The sequence below is a fragment of the Chrysemys picta genome, chromosome 1, assembly GCF_011386835.1.
Source record: "Chrysemys picta bellii isolate R12L10 chromosome 1, ASM1138683v2, whole genome shotgun sequence".
In the NCBI taxonomy this organism is placed as follows: domain Eukaryota; kingdom Metazoa; phylum Chordata; order Testudines; family Emydidae; genus Chrysemys; species Chrysemys picta.
Window position 1 is genome coordinate 208,677,631 of NC_088791.1, and position 22,251 is coordinate 208,699,881.

The following is a 22,251-nucleotide window of genomic DNA, read 5'->3' on the forward strand; positions in this document are numbered from 1 at the left end:
ATTCTATAATGGAATTATGATTTCTGTTGTCATCACTTGGTAGTACTGAACTGGGAATCTGTCACTAAAACACTTTAATGATTCCTTACTGTCAAGAAACCTTGACCTGAGGAGCTGAATAGTTAATTTCAAAACACATTGCTATGTATCATTACCCACGAGGGTAAAGGCATTATAACGCAATGTCTTAGCTACTCAACTCTTACTTGGCTTTAGTAGAAGACTCAGGGTTATTACTGCAGACACCGCTCTGAAAAATGTATCAATGAGGTTTTCTTAAAAAATGTTTGCCTCTGTTAAATATTTGCCATGTCCTTTAGCCTTACTACCAGTTCATTCATTTGCTATTCAAACTGACTATGTATGTCTTGATTACTTCTGAACCAAAGATGATAAATTTCTATGCAGCTGCTAAATCTAACTTACTCATGGACTCATTCAGGTGTCTTCTGCCTGTAGTTGGCATGTCCACATAGCCAGTTTTAACAAGTTGTCCAATACTGTGTTGCCTTTAAACAAAATTGCAATGTTCTCTTAAAATAATAATAATAGGAAGGAAGGAATTGAGGTTGGGTTGGGTTGTTTTGGTGATACTGCACACAAAAAACAAAGCCCTTTAAAACATTTTGGGGAGTGGAATGGAGCTGGTAGCAGAACCTAGTTTATGAAGGAAAAAATGGTCAGAAACAGTGGCTTTGTGATGCATTAAATCTTTTTGAGGGGGGAGGTTGCTTAAAATGAGAAATAATAGCATTTTGGACTATGCCAGTTATTTTTTATTTATTTTGCGAAATTATTTTGACATTCTATTTCCCCCTCTTGTAATAGTAAAATATATATTTCAGATTTATGCTCAAGTTTCAATGTCATTATCCCAAGGTATGTTAGTTCAAGGTGCACAGGAAGCAATCCCTGCTCTCCTTTAAAGATGCAATTTAATTTCTGATGATGGGGCATCAGAAGATGCAGTCAGGCTCTGAATGTCAAGAATATAGAAATTGGGAGATATCAGCTAAATAGCAAAATCTTAGTTATTATTAATAATAAATGCCTACTAGCACAGATTTTGAAAGTGCCCTGATCTACACTCTTCTGAGTTACCTCCAGTTTTAAAGTAGTTCCATGCAAATTAGGATATCTTCCATGAATATCTTAGGGAGATAGTATTGAATACTTCAATGTAGTACATTGAATATTTATCCACTGATTTGCGTATGGTGATGTCTAAAAGCATGGTGCATAAATGTGGGCTTGGCAATGCCAAACCTTGTCTCAGAAAAATGTGATTCATGATAATTGACCTATAGTATCTCATAGAAAAAGCTTTACCAATCTGTGAGAAAAAGCATTGACAATGTCTTCTAAATACACCTCTACCCCGATATAACGTGACCCGATATAACACAAATTCGGATATAACACGGTAAAGCAGTGCTCCAGGGGGGCGGGGCTGTGGATCAAAGCAAGTTGAATATAACGCGGTTTCAACTACAACGCGGTAAGATTTTTTGGCTCCCGAGGAAGCGTTATATCACGGTAGAGGTGTATGCAATATATAGCTCTGTGAATTCAGAAGAAGCCTACTTTTCTAAAGCACTTTGCAAACTGCTTTAAAAACTGGAAGATGATCAGAAATGGATCATCATCCTATAGTAAATGCTTTGTAGGATCATCACGCCCCTAATACAATAGCATTACGTACCATTATCACCTGTAATATAAGAATTGTTTCATCTGCCACTGAAATGCAACTATTCTGGAGTTGAACACTGTCTCTCTTGGACAGTACCAGTAACACTGCATAACAGTTTGAAACTAATAAGTGAAAGCATTTTATCTACCAAAACTATTTAAAAAAAAAAAAAAAGGAATTTAGGTACACAAATTGGAATTTGGCTATTTTTTCTAAGATTCTAAGGCCTTGTTTAGACTAGAAAGTTACACTTTACGTGTAACAGTATAATTACTGGTACAATTCCCTAGTGTAGATGCTGTTATACTAGTATAAAGATGCTTTATATTAGAATAGTTATTTCCATTTGGGAAGGAGAATAAGTTATGCCGGTGTAAGGCACCTTTATACCAATATTACCCTATCACTAAAACATTGCATCTGTAATTGACATGGGACTACAGGCACAACTTTCAATTGTAGAGCAGCCCTAAGGCTACACCAAACTTATTCTTTTGAAAAGTCACATGGGTCTTCAGTTCACAAATGTGGACAGGAGTTCATTTTGTAACGATCAAAAGTTGGGGAGGTCCAACATTACAGTTCCCCTAATACCACACTGTGGTCGTAGTGAAACTGGGAAGAGGACCTTCACCAAAACACTGGCCCTAATTCTTGCAGTCGCCTATTCAAGTATATTGACTAGGCTCAACACTTAACATTGTATATCTCATGAGGTAACATCCTGATTGGGCATGGATGCAGGTGTTTGAAGCTCTTTTTTACTTTGTTTCTTTCTTTCTTTTTTTTAACGAGACTTCTACTATTGGACTAGAAACACATCTCAGAACAGGAAGGGAGAGAAACAAAACACTTTTCACAAGGTTTGGACAGTGGGTCTGGAGAGTAGGAGAAATAGTGTGGTGAATGAAGGAGGTTGGCAAATTGGGAAGAAAGTTCATCTATACGTCCTTTTGCAAGAAACCTCTCATGGAACAGCTTCGTCTTCTTGCTTATGTATCATAAAAAATCAAGTTCAAGGAAAAACTCCTGAATGAACTGAGTCCCTTTTGTATGCTGCCACAAAATCTTCTACTCTGATGGATCAAGGAAGCACACAAATCATGGGTTACAAGTATAGCTTGCTGTTTATTAAACATTGGATAAACCATGGAAGCCATGAGCCATGGCAACATAAGGGCATAAACATACCAAAGTGTATTTTTATCTTTTTAAGGGGTATTTGTGATTAATCAGTGTTTTCTGCCTTATAGGCCTGCCTCGTCCCCTCAGCTTTCACATGATGATACTCATTCACGCATTGAGCATTATGCTAGCAGGTATGAGACCAGCTGGACACTAGGCAAATCTTTCTTGAAACAACCATTAAAAAAAAAATACACTACAAAAGAGAAGCCATCATTATAAGGGTTTTTAATAATTGAACGTAATTACAGTGGATAGTATACATCACCTTCTAACTACTGCTAACCACCTACCAATTAACTTGCATGCCAGACTACTATGCAATGATTGGCGAGTAAATAAGAGTCACTTAACATAGGTAAACCCAAAGCATGTGCTTGGTTAAAACTGGCCTTTAAGTTCTGTGTGGGTCTTTATTAAGTTATGCGTTCTGCTTACATAGGGTTTTATTTTAATTAGAATTCTTGGTATTACTGTATAATGCAGAGCCTTCCAAAATTTCTAACTACCAATACATGAGTCTCAAATGATACATTTAGCCAACATTGTAAAACTAAAGAATTGAGCTTATGAAATACTTGGAAAGGTATCTTTCTTTGTTTTGGAGGGGGATGATAATATACCACTGCTGTAGTTCACTTACCAAGTTTTAAGAGGACTTTTCATAGTACTCTTATCTTAAGAACCAAACATTTGGGTAAATGCTCAGATCTGCAACGCAAAGTGATTCCCCCTCTCCCCTCTTTTTCCCCCCACCCCCCCCAAGCAGGGGAATTTTCAGGGGTAGATACTGTGTAAAATACATACTCAAATGAAAAATAAATCAGATCAAGCTAGATGTTTTCTAAATTATATGTTACATACAAACTAGAAACATACAAGTCACTTCAGCTCTGGTGATGACATTGCCAGGTATGGAACAATTTGTGGAAGCCTGTGGCATCTTAAGGCCTTTCTTTCATAGTAGAATCTGCTTAACCAGGAGGATTTGTACGTAACTTAGAGATTAATTTAGATAGATCATGGATAATGAATAAGGAGTTACTTGTGACAGCTGCTTGCAATCACATTTGTTAACTAGCAGCGAGTGAAAAGTTGTCCGGATTTCCAAATTTAGGGTCTCTAATATGTTGACTACTGTGTCACCAAAATGTTATATATTTTACAGTTTTCAGGAAAGTTAGAGCCAGAAAAATCTGCAATGAGACTTATGGGTTTTATTGAATCTTTCAATTTTTCCACAGGCTAGCAGAAATGGAGAACAGCAATGGATCTTACCTAAATGACAGTATTTCTCCTAATGAGAGCATGTAAGTATACTATCTCTATGAATATTTCTGATGTGCATTTGCTTGTGAAGGCTTGGCACCTTGCCAGGGCCAGCTCTAGGGGTTTTTGCCACCCCAAGCAACAAAAAAACCTCTGCGAGCGCAACTGCTGCCCCTGGAATGCCTCCCTTACAATTATGCCGCCCCAAGCACGTGCTTGGTTTGCTGGCGCCATAGCCAGCCCTGCACCTTGCAATAAAGTACCAATAATATGGAGTTCACAACATTTTCTTGTTCACATCTGACTGTTGTGTGATCTCATTGTGGTATGTTTGGTTATGGACTTCTCATGGCCCACCACCATATATATCAAAGCCAGGATTTATGATGTATAACTCAAAGCTGCTCATATGCAGCTGATGATGAAATGTCATCACACTTAAAAGTAGTCCAATGTTATGTCTTCAGCACAAATTTCACATCATACATTGAAAAAAATCTCTCACAGAGCGTATCTCATAAATGAAGTATTACTTGGTAGTTTGAAGTTTTCCTTTTTCCTGTGAACTTTAAACTTAAAAGTGGATAAAAATGTTGGATGCTAAAAATGTCAGTGCAGCCTTTTGAGGGGTCATCAGGGCCATACTAAAAAAGAGTCAGTCTACAAATAATTAAATTCTACTGCAAGCAATGGCAGCATGAGCTCATGCTAGTTATTAAATATTAAAAGTCAAAAGCCTTGATTGGACAGGATGTGGAAAAATGCATTGACAAATAGTCTTTATATTGCTTTATACTTAAAGGACCAAGGATCCAGCTAGTTTGAAATCTAGTCAATTTTGTTAAAAGTAGTTTCATAATCTGCACCTGACACTTATGCAAATTTTGTGCTTTTGTGATCACATTTTCCTTGTGGGGGGAGGGAGTGAAGGGAAGGGCTCTATGGTTTTCTGCATCCTGTTGCTTTGTGAAATACACACACAAACAAAAGGGGGGAAACTGATTAAAGGTTACAGATTTCAAATATACCTAAGCCCTGTGTCCAATGTAGATTCAGGTACTTAGGAGCCTAAATGTAACTGGTCTTCTGCTCTGAAGTACTCAAGTCACTTCTGAAAATGGGATTTGGGTTGTTAAATCAGTTAGGACTGGTCTACGGTAACACTGTAAGTTGACCTAAGTTACGCTACTTCAGTTACATAACTGAAGCTGACGTAACTTAGGTCGACTTAGCTATACTATGTCAAGCGGAGACACTCTCCTGCCGACTTACCTTCTGCCTCTTGGGGAGGTGGAGTCGCTCTGCCATCGACTTAGCTTTTCTTTATCAGACCTGCTAAATCAAAACCACTGCATCAATCGCAGCAGTGCCGATTTAGCCCGAAGTGTAGACAAGCCCTTAAGGGCTTTTGAATATTTTACCTTAAGTATCTAACCGGGTAAACCATGAATCTGACTCTACACAAAATGCTATCAAATACATAAAGTAAACACATCTTTAATAAAAGATTTTTCTCCTTTGTCAACTTTAGCCTCTGTTAATTCTTCTCTCTCCCCAGATTTGTAACTTAGTTGTGTGGATCAGTTCAAGGCTGGAATGTTGCATGAAAGTTCTAAATGTAGGAGCTAATGATTTTTTTTTAATTTTCTGTTTTTAAAAAAAGGGATTGCCTGTTTTGAAGTCACAAGTTTTTCAGATGCTTTTATTACCTCAAATAATTTTAGTATGACCTAAATCGTTTAGCACTCTTATAGGCTAAAAAATAGCTTTACTAGTGTTTTGAGGAATAAAATTTAAAGCAGCAATATTTTAATTTTTGAAAAGTAACTACAGTAGATACACTATAAATGCCGAGTTAAACATGAAATAAACAAACTATACAAAATGATTTCTCAATATGACTTATTTGAAAAACAAGACACCCCCCTTCCCGTTGCTTACTGTGGTGTCCATTCTTCCAAAACCCCAGCCCACTATGGTCTTGTACGATTATTGCTGATATCAGTTTAGCATAGCGTTCCCCCCCCCCCCCATTTTTTTTTTTTAAATGTCCAGAACTCAGTGAAATTTGGGAATACGCAAGATGTGCAGAATTGGGCTTGTAGATTTGTAATTTGTTTGTGTAGGGAACTTTTTGCTTTATATGTCTGAAAAGTTTCATGTACCCAACATGAAACTGCATCCATAATAAAACTGGTTTTATATATTAAAACATTTTAAAAAGGAAAATTAACACTCTGGCTGCATGTGTAAATGTGAACATAATTTGTGTGTCAGAAAAACTTTATAAGAAAGTGAATTGGCCTGGCTGGCCACTGACATGATCAGTGCAATTCCAATGAACCACTGAATTTGGCATAAATCTCTAGATTAAAATTATTGAAAATAAAATCTTTAAATTTTTTCTTAAAATTGGATACATAAAACTTCATTAACTCCAACCATAAAACAATAAGGTGTATGCAGAACAAAAAAACCCTATAATATTCAATAAAAATATTAGTAAAACTAAACTCTACAATAAACTAAAAGGAAAAGGGGAAGGAAGGAGAGTATAAATAGAAAAAGGGCTAGGTATAAGAAGAATGGATATAAAGGACTATGAGTAAAAATAAATGTTTTGGCCTTGCTTCCACAAGTTTTTATGCAGTGGCATAGCAGGTAGCACAAGGTGGTGATTCTTTAATGCAAGTGTGAGCAAGTCAGGTTAAGCACTGGATGGAAGCAAGGTGAAACATGGGGGCCAAGATCCTCAGCTGCACCAGAGCTTTGCTTGAAACACCTGAGGAAGAGGAGGGAGGCAAAGGTGGATCCCAAGCATATGGAGCATGAGGGAAGGCACGTAGTGAATTAATGTAATCACTTGAGCAAATTTCACTACCAGTACACTAATCCCCTGCTCCTTGCAATGAATCCAGCTGAATTTCTTCAAAAGTGAAGAGATTTTTCTCTGAGTTGCCTTCTATCAATAATCACAAAGATAAAAATGAAGATGAAGAAAGCAGCTTTTTGGGTTTTGCTGTGTTTTTCCAGAGATGATGAACATTTGTTAATCCAGCACTACTGCCAAAGTTTGAACCAGGAATCCCCGCTGAGCCAGCCTCGCAGTCCTGCCCAGATTCTGATTTCCCTGGAGAGTGAAGAAAGAGGTGAGCTAGAGAGAATCCTAGCAGATCTGGAGGAAGAAAACAGGTGAGATGTACTTTCCAGCTGTTATCATCGTTGCATATACATGATACACCCACATAAAGAGGCAAAAGTGAAGCTGAGAAACCTGCTGTTAGAGTGTCAGTTTTATTAAGCTTTTCTATTCAATCTCCTGCATACGTTCTCTCTCTCACTTTCTGCTAGATATGTGAGAGATGTTAGAACAAAATGGTATAAATATAGGCCCATTCATGCTTTTGATGCAATCATGAATCAGCGCTATTGTGTTTAGCCTGCTATGCAGAATCTTTATAAAGATAAAACTTCAAAGGAAAATATGGGTCACTTCATTTTGTGATTATAGGGTTACTTATTACAAGTTCTGTAAACAGTGTTGTATAACTCTTCTTTGTATACAATGTACTGTGTTCTTTTTATCAGCATGTATTTCAAAATAACTCTTCAGGGTTACTTTATTTTGCATTAGCCATTACATGAGAGAAGGTTGTGTACATTTTCTGCCATAGATGCCTGGAGGAGACAGATTTTTCTTGAAAATAACCAGTTGGATAGTATATTTCCCCTAGAAAGATGGGTGAGAGAGTGTAGCGATGTGGGACTCACCCCTGCAGCGCCTCCTGCTGGTCTCGCAGGGAATTAGCTCGTCCAGCCTCCGGAGCGCCCTCTGCAGGCCAGTGTCCCGCTGCCGTTGGCCCCCCATGTCCCTCCCAGGACCCAGTGCCCCTTGTCTTTGGGGTGCTGCCCCCTGGCAATACCCCCACAGTCTCAGGGTCTCCTCACCCAGGGGAACCCCCAACCCTCTATCCCCACCTTGCCTCAGTCGTGGGCTACTGCCAGTCATCATCTAGCCCCTGCTCACTGGGGCGGACTTCAGTGTAAAAGCCACTCATCAGAGGCAAGGTTGGGTTTAGACCTGCTGCCTCTGCCTACCTATGGGCTGCCCCCTGCAACCCCAGTACTTAATTGGCCTTCCACTAGGCGACAGCCTGGGGGGTTTCCAGGCCAGAACTCCCCAACTCCCATAGATTTCCCCCAGTCCTGCTCCACTCCAGGTACCTTCTCTAGCTCCCCAGCAGCCAGGCCTGTCTCCCTCTACAGCTAGAGGAGACTCTCCGTGCTTCTGGCCCACTGCCCTCTTATAAGGGCCAGTTGGACCCTGATTGCACTGGCTACAGCTGTGGCTGCTTTCCCCATCAGCCCAGCTTTTCTCTGCCACAGCCCTCTCCCGGGCTGCTTCAAGGCCTTCCAGGCAAGAGCGGGGTGACCACCCCGCTACAGAGGGGAAGAAGATATATAAAGAAGATTTTAAAAAGATAAAGGGGTTGTGAAATAACTGTGCAGTACCTTTGTACAGGGTGAATTTCCCCTGTTCCCTCTGGTGGTCATAAATGGTGCTCAGGCCTTGTGATGGTCCTCTGCACAGAGGTAATATTGTGCCATGTTAGCTAAAATGTAAATATCACCCACTTCTTAATCCTTTGGTGGCAGACACCTTTTTCTTCATTTCTTCCTAATTTAACTTTCCATTCCTAGCTTTTCTTTACCTTTCATAGCAAAGGCTCAAGAGGGTTTTGACTGCATCAAAACACTGTAGCCACATTTCTCTGATATTTTGGGGCTCTATTGCTTCACTCAACCAACATAAACCAGCACTAAACCTGGCAGATCTGGTCATTGGCAGATTTAATATTGAGACCCCGAGAATTGAAAAATCATGACTCAGATCCCCCAAAGTCATAAGATTTAAAGAAAATAGATTTCTGAGTCTTTAGAGTGCACTTGATTGACCTTTTCAGGTCTGCTATCTAGGAAAAGGGCATTCCTCATAGCCATAGCTACAGCCTGTGGACTTAGTGAGAAACAGGCCAAATGACCAATCCTCTGTTAACTGTAGGCCATATGGGAAATATGGTATCATCGGTGTCATAATCTCTGTTTCCACCTCATATAGGCCACTAATCTGTCTGTATTTCCCAAGTCGCTTTTACACCATTGTTATGACTCACCGGTGTTCATTCATCTGGATATATCAAAAGATATTCAACTATCCCAAAAACAGCATTCATTGCAGGCCTTCTGTCTTTTCCACAGAATTTGAAAAGCTATTTCTGGAAGCTCTATATGTGCTTGAAGCAAAAATGCTTCCCTTGCAAAGGTCTGATCTTGGGGAGAGAAATTGTGATCACTTCTAATGCTCTCATGACCTCCCATCCAGAGCTGATGTGGCAGTTTTGCATCTGTTCATCTAGAACTCTTTAGCCTTCCTGGGTGGTGTCCTGCATTCTAGTGGGAAGCTCAAAGAGAGAGCTTACTTACCAGTACCTGCTGTTCTTTGAGTGTGTCTGTAAATTCTCACTGCACACCTTCCCCCTTTAGCAGAGAAAGAATCCCAAAATTTTGGGGAGGAACTGAAGGGTGGGTGGAGCCATTCCCCCTTTCATACTCAGAATCCTCCGCAAGGGAAGGACTGGGGGGTAGAGGAGGGTGAATGTCCTCAGTGGGCATTGTTCTCTAGAAAATGCCACGGCTCATCCCGAGACAGCACCAATACCCCAAGTGTGACTATGCAGATGAAACATTTTTAAAGAACAACAGTTACCAGTAAGTAACTTCTCATCACTTTCTTGTCCATGTGAAATTATACATAACATGTTTGACTTAAGAGCAAGTGTAGGTCCTCTCCTCCTGCTTGGAGCAGGCAAGATGTCCAGCTCCTTTAGCACTGCTAATCTTCATGTTGTAGAATCTTGTCTCATGTTACAGCCACATACAGCCCCCCACCCCTACCCCGAACCGTTCATGTAGTGTGGACGTACTTCTATATCTTTCTAAGCATTCCCCAGTTTAATAAATCTTACAGTAGGGTTTCTGAGGTGTTTTTAAGCCTCTAGATCAGAATGTAAATGTGAAATTGGGTTTACTGGCAGGAATAAGAAAAAGGTCTCTGTTTTCACAGCTTCTACTCTATCTGTACCAGGGCATATAATAAAGAGTTTTAAAAAATAAGAAAATCTAGGCCACTACTTTTGTCAAGTAAGCAGTTATGAGGTCTGTAGCCTGTGGTACCATTTTTCACTCTGGGAAGTACTAAAGGGACATTATAGCAGTAAAATCCCAATACAGTTTATTATGCTTCCCCTTTGTGTGAAGATTGCTGTTACGAAATTTTATTTCTTTGGTTGTAAGATGGACTGCATTGTCCATAACTAGGTTTTTAGCTTTTCACCTCCTCTGTTCTGCAGAACATGCAGAGGGTGATCTTAAAAAGAAAACTAAGTAACTACTCACCAGGGAAATGTTCTTGTTTCAAGTGCTCAGTAGAATTCCTTCAGCATGATGCTCTTTGGCCTCACATCTGATATTAATCCTATGGAGTGTTTTATTCAAGAGACTGACTAGAAGAACAGTTAGCCCAATGCAGGATTAACAGAGTAGTAAAGTGATGGTAGAAATGTGGCATTCAGAGAATGCTGTATATAGCCCAGCTATTAAAACATTAACAAAATTTAAGTCTAATTTAACAGGTCAGCTCATTGCCTGTTTCTCTGTTACTCAATTTCCCATTCTAACAGTTGGTTTGAAAATCTAGTTTATGGTAAATATAAGGGAGGCAGTTTGGTCTGATGTGGTGAATAAGCACAGAGTTGCAAGTGGGGACTTCAAATCCAAGTTCTGCCACAGGCTTGCTACGTCACTCTCTCCGTCTCAGTTTTTTGATCTGTAAATTAGAATAATCCTTGCCTACGTCCTTCACTGCGCTGGTGTGAAAATGAATTAGTGTTTGCACAGTGCTTTGAATAGGCAAAGTGCTATATAAGTGCATTACTAGTATTGTATATACCGTGTATTCTGTGATCAAATAGTAGCATTCACATTTCACAGTACTCACACTTTTTAGAAATGAGCAAATGGTTCATTGTCTGCTGTTAACTACAAAGTTCAGCCAACTGGAAGCTGAACCACACCTCCTGCTTATGCTTTGGGAGGGGCTTCTCAAGCAGTCACCCTTCACCTGCCACCCGTGCTCTGGGAAGGGAGTTCAGAACTCTTATGAACCAGAGACCTGACAATGATATCTGTGTTTCAGGGCAACATCCTAACATCCCAGTGTGAAAACCTGTACAAGTTGGTACCTTACCTATGTCAAACCAAACTCAAACTTTGTAGATTAGTTTCAGCAGACTCGAAGGCAGGTGGTTTGGATGGGCTTAAATCCCAAACTGTGTGCCTATTCCTAATAGTTATATGTGTGATGTGCATTCTGACTGCTATAGCCGGAGGATGGCGTAGGCTGTACTATTCTACTTTGTAATGGTAAGGCTTTCCTTTTTTTGACATTAACAGAAACCTGCAGGCTGAATATGACCGACTGAAGCAACAACATGATAACAAAGGACTTTCTCCACTGCCATCCCCCCCTGAGATGATGCCCATCTCCCCCCAAAGTCCTCGTGATGCTGAGCTCATTGCAGAAGCCAAGCTGCTTCGACAGCACAAGGGCCGCCTGGAAGCCAGGATGCAGATTCTGGAGGATCACAACAAACAGCTGGAGTCACAGCTGCACCGGCTGAGGCAGCTGCTGGAACAGGTAAGTCCTTAGGCTTTTTCTTTGGAGCCCTAAAGAATGATTTTTCCAAAGCAGAGTTTGAAATGTTATCAATAACTGTAGCACATCAAGAAGTGATATCTGTGAAGTGTAGTCAGAGAGAGGAACTTGATCTTACTCTAGATTGCAAGTGGTAAGATAAGATCACTGGTGTGTGAATGCAGTGCAGTAGCTTTTTTAATTTGGAATTTGGATCCTTAGCCCATTGAAATGTAGTGAATAAAATTGCTGTGTAACCATTGTGGAATATATACAAAATATGGAAATATAAAAATTTGCTCAAATGTGCTCAGCTGTGAATAACCACCGTGTTTTATTCTGATATCTCAGCCCCAGGCAGATTCCAAGGTGAATGGTACAACACTGTCTTCTCCTTCTACCTCCTTACAGAGGTCAGACAGCAGTCAGCCAATGCTTCTCCGCGTAGTCGGCAGCCAGACTTCAGAAACCATGGGTAAGATGACAACGTTCAAACTGTCACGAGAGATTTATATTTATATTTTACAGTATAGGACACCACAAAATTAGCTAAGGATAGTAAAGATTTTATTCAGTTGTTAATACAAACAGTGGGCATTTGCAATGGGCATTGACTTTAGTTGGCTATTTCTCCATTGTATATCATGATGTAGGCTTTTGTATTTAACCATGGTGCAGTGTCACAGATATTTTGACATCAAACAGAAAGCTCCATCAGGGCTTGTATTTGAAAAACAGGTACCAAGAAAAAGCTAAAGCAAGCTGTTCAGATAACCTCTAAGCTAATAAATTTGATCTAATCTGATTTACACAGACACAGTCTTACTTATGACTAAGTGATTTAAAAAAATGATCAACCATCCCACATGGTTAATTGATGTGATCTTATTTTAATGTATCATTGCTCAGATAAATAGAACTGAGTGATAGGCCACTGACAGGCAGCACCCACCTGGTAGCTTTTATAAATATATTTATGATGATAAATCACAGATTGGTTGTGGAGAAAGGTTTATTCAGCAATAGTCTTCAGTGAATAATCGTTGATATTTTTGTTTTTGGTAACGCTTCTGCTGTAGTTTCCTATCTGATAGATATTTATTGCCCAGCAAAGCTGAGTTTAGTTCAGCACCTGCTATCCTGTTCTTTCCCAAGGGTTGTGACAGGGTTAATCAATGACCAGCCAGGCTTCGTAAAGCAAAGTATTATTTATTCAGAACAAAAGTATTACAGAGAAAACATATCTTGAAAAGAATCAACTGCTTATATGCATACCTATCTTGCCAGGCAGTCATCAGCCTTTCACATGGAGCCCTGACAGGTTTCTAAGGGGGTGGGAGGGTCTGTCTCTCCAGGTCACACCCAGTAACAGGGAATTATTTTAAGTAAAGCAGTAATTGTTTAGCAATGTATTCTTACAATAAGCTGGTTTAATTTGATGACTTCAAAGTACCAATAGCTTCACAAAAGAAACAAATTTAAGGCTATTGGAAATATTCTGATTTGTACAGATAACTAAAATGCAGTAAGCTGATTTTTCTTTTTTTAAAAATTGGGGGAATTAATGTTTTCCTCTATCACACTGTAAAACATATTTAGTTCAGACGCAGAGGTGGGTGTGGGTTTACAGAACTTGTTGTCAGTCTTAAATTAAATGGAGGTGACAGATTTACCCTATATTGGACATCTGCTGCCTTGTGAGTGATAATGCTACCATCATCATATGCATGATTGGGGCAAAAAAATTGACTATGTAGGGATCTCCTACAATAACCAGTGTGGAGTAATGTACCTTTGAGAAAATGTGTAGTGCTGAAGTGATCTTAAAGTTAAATACTAGGGCTGAGAGGAAAGTACAGTAATGAGCAAAGATGTCTGTGTGGCAGGGGCGGGGGGTGTTTATTACTGAAATTGCTTGTTTGCTTCTCACTTTAGTTACCCTGCACTATATACAAAATTTGTTATGGACATACTAATATGATTTAGATTAGTGTTCTGAAGAACTGAATTGTGATGAGCTTAATCATTTCATGACTATTTAATTACTTCTTTCTATGTGTTTTCCCTTTTTCCATAAAATCTATTACTTAAACATATGGATGCAAAACCAGAAAGTCAGCAGTTACCAGCCTTCTTATTAACAGATGTATAGATCTTTGTTGTGTCATTAGTTAGGCCAAACATACAGTAAATGGATTCTCATTGTGCATCCTGCTAAAGATGACTCCCATTTAACATAATTTGTTAGACCTAAATTAGTTTTCTGAGACAAAAATGAAAAGGACAGTAAGATGTGTAATCGATTTCAGTGTAATCATAATGAGACTTCACAGTGAAGCAGCATTCCAGAACCCTGGACAGGGCCGGCTCCAGGCACCAGCCTACCAAGCATGTGCTTGGGGCGGCACCTGGCGGGGGGCGGCGCGGCGCTCCGGCCCGAGAGTGGGGCCGCGACTGGGCTTGCCGCCCTTCCCCCCGGCACTCTGGCTGCCGGGGAGAGCGGAGCCGTGGCCGGACTCTCTGCCCGCCTCCCGGCGCTCTGGCCGCTGGGGGGAGCGGAGCCACGGCTGGGCTCTCCGCCCTCCTCCCGGCACTCTGGCAGCCGGGGAGAGCGGAGCCGCGGCGGGCTCGCCGCCCTCCCCCCGGCGCTCTGGCCACCGGGGAGAGTGGAGCCCTGGCCGGGCTCTCCGCCCTCCTCTCGGTGCTCCAGCCGCCAGCGGAGCCGCAGCGGGCCCGCTGCCCTCCCCCCGGCGCTACGGCCGGTTGGGGAGAGCGGCCCGCGGTCGGGCTCAGCACCCTCCCCTGCCGCGCTCCCTGCCGGGAGGAGGGCCAGGGGCAGCGGGAGGCTTTTTTTGCCTGGGGTGGCAAAAAAGCCAGAGCCGGCCCTGACCCTGGAACAAAGATTACATGGGATCTTTTTAGCTATGCTAACATGCAGCCCTTTTCACTGTTACAATACATTTGAAGTCTTTTAGTTGTTGTTGGGGGCTGCTTGTATGATGTCCGGTTTCATTATTTTATTTAAATACAATTTAAACTATATTTAACTACAAGTTAAAAGTAAATTTTAGGTAGTGTTTTCTAATGCACTTAGCATTAAGATAAGAGCAGTGAATACATCGTAAATAAACGTATATTGACCTTGAGGGCATATACAGCTAAACTTGTATCTGTGCTTAACAATACCACTTTGGATATTAGTGTCTGTCCTTACTCAGGTGATTAATGTTGGCCAGAACATAATAGGATTATTCCCTATTGTTTGAAAATATATATTTGAATCTTTAGGGCCAGATTCTGCCTTCTTTATCCAGGCTGATTCAGGTATTTAGCCTGAGTAGTGGCAAAATCTGGCTCTGAATTTCCACCTTGACATCCATCAGAGGCTGGAAAAGTGACTCTGGTTTTCTTAAGTTTTCAAAGGACAACACCTCTAATGGGGCAACATTTTGTATGAAAATAATTCCTGCCACAAGACTTGAATCCACAGCCTTCTGGTCCAAAGCCAAGATGCATACTAAGCCTGACAGAAGCAGTGCTACAAGACTTGGATTTTGCTGTGTACTTGTAGTAGAGATTTCACTGACATGGAGTATCAAAAATGGGAGGACGGGAGGTGGTAGCATTAATATTCTTTAGGTGGCATTGCTTTTTCAGGTCCAGTGAGGTAAGATGCCAGGTGTATTCTACACTAATAATAGAGGACTGTGAAATGGGACAAAGGCTCAAATAATTTTCAAAATGCTGATGCATCTCTGCTTGGGTTATTACAGATGGCAACGCAGCTTTTGTGTCTTAATGGGGGATTAGACAAATAAGAGAGAATCTCACTCTCATAGATAACCCTCCAGGTGTATTCTCCTTTAGAAACTCTGCTTTTTAAGCACTTTACTGCTATTAGGCTTCAGATTAAAAACTAAGCAAAATTACCCTTTCCTGTACAATTGGGCAGATGGCATTTGGTTATGTGAAAACATCAGAAAATGTAAAAATACCTGTAAAGATGAAGGGTGCTGAACTTCCCAGTAAGCTTCTGCCTTATAATCAGATTATAGAAATCATTCAAAGGGACATATGGATTTTGCTTTGTTTGAACTGTTTTTTTAAAACCTTTCACAGTACAATTGAGTGTTCCTGGAGCACCAATCTGATGCAATTAAACTGTCAGAAATATTAATGTTGATGCAGATTTACTCTGCTAGGCAAAGCATTCCTAACATGAAGCCAGCACCATTAGAGAGCTGCTCAAACAGCACTGCTCACAACAGCAAAAATTGGTACTAGTAATGGAATGAGGAAAACTGAAACAAGGATCATCATTTATATGAACTCCCTCCTCTTAGCAGACATTTCCCCCAGATCAAGTAATCCTGGCATTCTTTTAATGAATTAAAGTTTAAGATGCAGATTTGCCTGATTTTACACAGCTTCATTAAAATGGAAAGCATTTAATATTTGGTGACAAAATTACCCCTTAAAATTTAGACTGGATATTAGCCAGGAGGATTTATTTCAAGTGTCCTGCCTCCGTAAGGTACATGGCGGGGGCTGGGGGGAGGGGAGAAGTACCATAGTGATCTGTTTACCAGATGTTTTTGCAGTGACGTAAATGCCATGGTTTGTATTTGTTTTTCAGGTGAGGATGACCTGCTCAGCCCTCCCCAGGACACAAGCACAGGGCTGGAGGAGGTGATGGAACAGCTTAACAATTCCTTCCCAAGTACAAGAGGTAAGCTTCAGTAACGCAGAAGCATATATCAGCAGTTAAGAGGTGGTATACATTCCTTAAAGATCACGCAATATAATATACAGTAGAACCTGAGAGTTATGAACGCCTCAGGAATGGAGATTTTGTGTAACTCTGAAATGTTCGTAACTCTGAACAAAACATTATGGCTGTTCTTTCAAAAGTTTACAACTGAACATTGACTTAATACAGCTTTTAAACTTTACTATGCAGAAGAAAAATGCTGCTTTCCCTTTATTTTTTAGTAGTTAACGTTTAACACAGTACTGTCCTGTATTTGCTTTTTCTTTTTCTCTGCTGCTGCCTGATTGCGTACTTCTGGTTCCAAATGTGGTTTGTGGTCAGTTTGTAACTCTGGTGTTCTACAGTACAAGTACATGTGTATAAGTAGATGGTGTGTGTGAGAGAGAAATAAGCTACTTCTGTCTCTCTCTCTCTGTTTTTTTCACTCAAGATTATTTAGTTGTTTTTGTTAAGACTAGCTACAAAAAGCTGTGTTATGTATAAGGGACATCATAACCTCCCCAAAAATCTAACCTAACTTCGTGGGTGCCCTATTAACAATATACACTCTATATCTGTTTTTTTTTCCCTTAGAATTTCCTCTTTTCCCCTTCCCTTGGTTCCTTTTTTCACAGTCCCTCTGTGGTTTTCAATCTGTATGTTTGATTGTATTTCATTCTCTCTCCTTCTTTCTAAGAAGATTGCGAACCAATAACATTAGAGTTGGAGTCAAAACTTTCAAACTCACGCTGTTCGAGTTCAAAGTGAGACAAAATAAGCTGGCTGCTAGTTTGTACAGAATGTGTGTGTGTGTGTGTGTGTGTGTGTGTAGAGACAACAGCACCTCTTTCAATTTTCTTGTTTTTATTAAAGTTTGCTCCCTTTGTTTGCTGAAGATAAGCACACACATTATTTGAATTATGGTTTCTAAAGCTTTTTATTTAAGAAAAGGTCTTTTCTGAGCCAGAACAAAACATTCTGCTGCCAAGAGAATTGCTTGTATTCAGGACTGGAGATGGAATGATTGTTGGACAGTAGCTACGGTGGTTGACATTCACCTGCTGTGGAGAAGCCCCATAAGTCCTATATGCCACCTGAAGTCCCACTTTTGCCTTATTTTGTGGATGTGCATAGGCTTTGTGCACACCATTTGCACAGGGAGATGAATTTCACACCAAGTGCCTTCTCCAAAGGATGATATGCCTGCTTCATCCCAAGCAAGAACCTCTGCCAGCCTGGGGTAGTGGCGGCAGGGCTTCGGCGGTGATTTAAAGGGCCCGAGGCTCCCCGCAGCAGCTGGAGCCCTGGGCCCTTTAAATCACCACTGGAGAAGCTGGTCCAGTCCGGCGTACTTTCACCTCTGGAAGGGAGGTTGGAGAATTGATTGGAAAAATGGATAATGGAAATAGAATCATCTAGAAAAAACGTTATCCAAGAAAATCCACTGCAAAATACTTTCACCTAAGTTGATGTCCTTAACATGGTGAGCATATGTGTGCACTATATCCATCCCCAAATTGCACCTATGATTTAGCCACCAGAAAGAGAGAGCCTGTTAAAGATGCAAGCTTCTAAATCCACGTTTAGGCACCTAAAAAAAGTGCCCTGATTTTCAAAGCTGCTGGGTATCTGCAGCTCCCATTGATTTCATTGGCATTTGTGTGTACTCAGCACTCTGAAAATATCTTTGTGTGTCCTACTATTAATTTATGAGCCTAACCCAGTTTTTAAGAATGAGGCCCTTGTTCATTGTAGCAAACTTCCTAATCAGAGTTGATGGCAATTGAAGAATAATCATTTTGAAAATACAAGCATGTTTGGAATACAGTGGTCACATTTCAAAAGTCAACAATTAATGTGTTATTTAAGCTGCAGTAGTTATTTTCCTGTACTTAAAATAGGAAATTACCACACTATTTCAGATTCCACTCTGTGCTGACGGAGTGTAAAAAGGGATTTTAATTTTATTTTTTGCTATAAATTTTATAGCAAACTTAATTAATAAAGCTGACAGCATATAAATGATATACAGAACCTATTGCAAGCAGCGATATGCTGTAATTTGTAGTATATTAATTAGTGTTTTAGTACAGAAAACATTTTTCTGTATGACAAAACCTGCAGACATATCTCCCCTGCTACAATGATTAACACTCCCCACAACACACCTTTCAAATCCATGGATCCTACACATGTCTATCACAACATGTGGTACAGAGGCCCACTAATCCCATCTTTTTGTCTTATCACTGCAGAGGTGTTAACAGTCCACTCTACCTTGAATGGTCCTTTACAATATGTTCTAACCACTTATGCTAAACCAGTGGTCCCCAACCTTTTCCGTGGGCAGGTGCCGGACGACTAGCCGCCGAGGACTATGGCCGCTGGACAAGCAGCTGCCGAAATGCTGCCGTGAAGCGGCAATGTCAAGAGGCGTCGCCGCTGAAATGCCGCCGTGAAGCAGCGTCATCAAGAGGTGTTGCCGCCAAAATTCGGCGACATTTCGGCAGTAGCGCTTCTTGACGTTGCCGCTTCTCAGCGGCATTTCGGCGGCTGCTTCTCTGGCGGCCAGTAGGCGGGCGCACATGGATGCCTCGGCGGGCGCCATGGAGCCCACGGGCAACGTGTTGGGAACACCTGGGCTAAACAGTCCCTTCCACCTTGCATTTTGCTGTAACCCCTGGGTGTACCTTTCTCACACCTGAGGAAGAGCGCTGTGTGACTCAAAAGCTTGTCTCTGTCCCCAGCAGAAGTTGGGCCAATAAAAGATATTACCTCATCCATCTTGTCTGTCTAGGAATACATGAATTTTCTTAACACAAAGGAAGGGGCAAATTTATGTAGTGAGCTGCATGGAGGTATCAGTTAAAATCCTGGGTGAAGTTTAAAAACGGAAAATTTAGTCTAAATATCAGGGAAAGTGTCCTAAGAATGAGCTCCTACAAGGCTGTGAAATAACTTCGCAACAGAAAGATTTTATTTGTCACTTCCAAAACAAAAATTGAAATTATAAAATGTATAACAGGGACAAATCCCCAGTCGCAGGGAGTTGGGCTGGTGATTTAATATGACTTTTCCATCTCTAACTTCTATGATTGTGAGCAGGTGTATTAAAAAGAGCATCAGAACTTGGTAGCATTTATTTCGAATAGATTTTAGCACCTTTGTTGTAAAGCAAGTCTTGCAACATGTAGAAAACTAAGCATACAATCAGAGAAACGCAGGGCTGGAAGGGTGCCACGGTTGGAAGGGACCCTGAGAAGTCATCAAACCCAGCCCCGTGTGCTGTGGCAGGACCAAGTAAACCTAGACCATCCCTGACAGATATTTGTCCAACTTTGTTTTTAAAAACCTCCAACGATGGGAATTCCACAACCTTCCTTGGAAGCCCGTTCCTGAGCTTATCTACCCTTATAGTTAGAAAATTTTTCTTAATATCTAACCTGAATCTCCCTTGCCGCAGATTAAGCCCATTACCACTTGTCCTTCCATCAGTGGACGTGGAGAAGAGTTGATTACCATCCACTTTATAAAAGCCCATAACATATTTCTAGACTATCAGGTCCCTCCCTTAGTTGTCTTTTCTCAAGATTAACATATGCCCCGTTTTTGTTTTAAATCTTTCCTTACAGCTCAGGTTTTCTAAACCTTTTATCATTTTTGTTGCTCTGCTCTGGACTCTCTCCAGTTTGTCCACATCTTTCTTAAAGTGTGGCACCCAAAATTGGACAGACTACTCCAGCTGAGGCTTCACCAATGCCAAGTAGAGTGGGACAACTACCTCAATGACATGCCTGTTAATTCTCCCCAGAGTATTAGCCTTGTTTGCAGCTGTATCACATTGTTGACTAATATTCACTTTGTGATCCACTATAACCCCCTAATCCTTTTCAGCAGAATTACCACCTACCCAGTCATTTCCCATTTTGTAGTTGTGCATTTGATTTTTCCTTCCTAAGTGAAGCACTTTGTGGTTGTTTTTATTGAATTTCATCTTGTTGAATTCAGATCAATTGTCAAATTTTTCAAGGTCATTTTAAATTGTAATCATGTTGTCCCAAGTGCTTGTAACCCCTCCCGGCTTGGTGTCATCTGCAGATTTTATACGCATATCTCCATTCCATTATCCAAGTTATTCATGGAAATATTGAATAGTGATGGGCACAGGACTGACCTTTGCAGAACCCCACGTTATGCCTTCCCAATCTGACAGTGAACCACTGATAACTACTTTTTCAGTACAGTCTTTCAACCAGTTGTACACCCACATTATAATGTTTTCATCTAGACCACATTTCCCTAGTTTGTTCATGAGAGTGTCATGTGGGACTGTGGTCAAAAGCCTTGCTAAAACCAAGATATTTCACATCTACTGTTTTCCTTGTATCCACTGGGCCAGTAACCTTGTCCAAGAAGGAAATTAGGTTGGTTTGGCATGATTTGTTCTTGACAAATCCATGCTGGCAATTCCTTGTAACCTCATTATTCTCCAGGTGCTTACAAATGGATTGTTTAATAATCTGTTCCACCTTCAGATTCACTATCAATTCTTTACTGTTGGTGAGAATCAAGTCTAAAATAGCTGACCCTCTGGTTACTTTTTCACTTTCTGAAACAAAAAATTGTCCCCAGAACATTGAGAATTTATTGGAAATTTTGTGTTTTGCCATATTACATTTCTAACAGATGCCTGGGTAGTTAAAAGAACAGGAGTACTTGTGGCACCTTAGAGACTAACAAATTTATTAGAGCATCAGTTTTCGTGGGCTACAGCCCACTTCTTCGGATGCATATAGAATGGAACATATCTTGAGGATATATATATACACACATACAGAGAGCATGAACAGGTGGGAGTTGTCTTACCAACTCTGAGAGGCCAATTAAGTAAGAGAAAAAAATAATAACAAAATAAACTTTTGAAGTGATAATCAAGATAGTCCAGTACAGACAGTTTGATAAGAAGTGTGAGAATACTTACAAGGGGAGATAGATTCAATGTTTGTAATGGCTCAGCCATTCACAGTCCTTATTCAATCCTAAATTGATTGTATCTAGTTTGCATATCAATTTCAGCTCAGCAGTCTCTCGTTGGAGTCTGTTTTTGAAGTTTTTCTGTTGTAATATAGCCACCCGCAGGTCTGTCATTGAATGACCAGACAGGTTAAAGTGTTCTCCCACTGGTTTTTGAGTATTATGATTCCTGATGTCAGATTTGTGTCCATTAATTCTTTTGCATAGAGACTGTCCGGTTTGGCCAATGTACATGGCAGAGGGGCATTGCTGGCACATGATAGCATATATCACATTGGTAGATGTGCAGGTGAACGAGCCCCTGATGGCATGGCTGATGTGATTAGGTCCTATGATGATGTCACTTGAATAGATATGTGGACAGAGTTGGCATCGGGCTTTGTTACAAGGATAGGTTCCTGGGTCAGTGTTATTGTTCAGTGATGTGTGGTTGCTGGTGAGTATTAGCTTTAGGATGGGGGGTTGTCTGTAAGCGAGGACAGGTCTGTCTCCCAAGAACTGTGAGAGTGAGGGATCATCTTTCAGGATAGGTTGTAGATCTTTGATGCGCTGGAGAGGTTTTAGTTG

At 40.6% G+C, this 22,251-nt stretch overlaps 1 protein-coding gene across 32 annotated transcripts in view; it reads left to right on the top strand.

Annotated features, from left to right (window-relative positions):
* DMD (dystrophin) overlaps positions 1-22,251 on the top strand; it is a 2,010,563-nt gene that overhangs the window by 1,973,644 nt on the left and 14,668 nt on the right. For 27 of the 32 annotated variants that reach the window (XM_065590838.1, XM_065590858.1, XM_065590878.1 and 24 more), the window contains 6 exons: positions 2,947-3,012; positions 4,123-4,188; positions 7,181-7,339; positions 11,660-11,903; positions 12,252-12,375; positions 16,537-16,629. In XM_065590838.1, coding sequence (XP_065446910.1) covers positions 2,947-3,012; positions 4,123-4,188; positions 7,181-7,339; positions 11,660-11,903; positions 12,252-12,375; positions 16,537-16,629 — 752 coding nt within the window. The remainder of the gene's footprint in view (positions 1-2,946; positions 3,013-4,122; positions 4,189-7,180; positions 7,340-11,659; positions 11,904-12,251; positions 12,376-16,536; positions 16,630-22,251) is intronic. The other 5 variants (XM_065590891.1, XM_065590911.1, XM_065590869.1 and 2 more) reach the window with 1 other exon arrangement.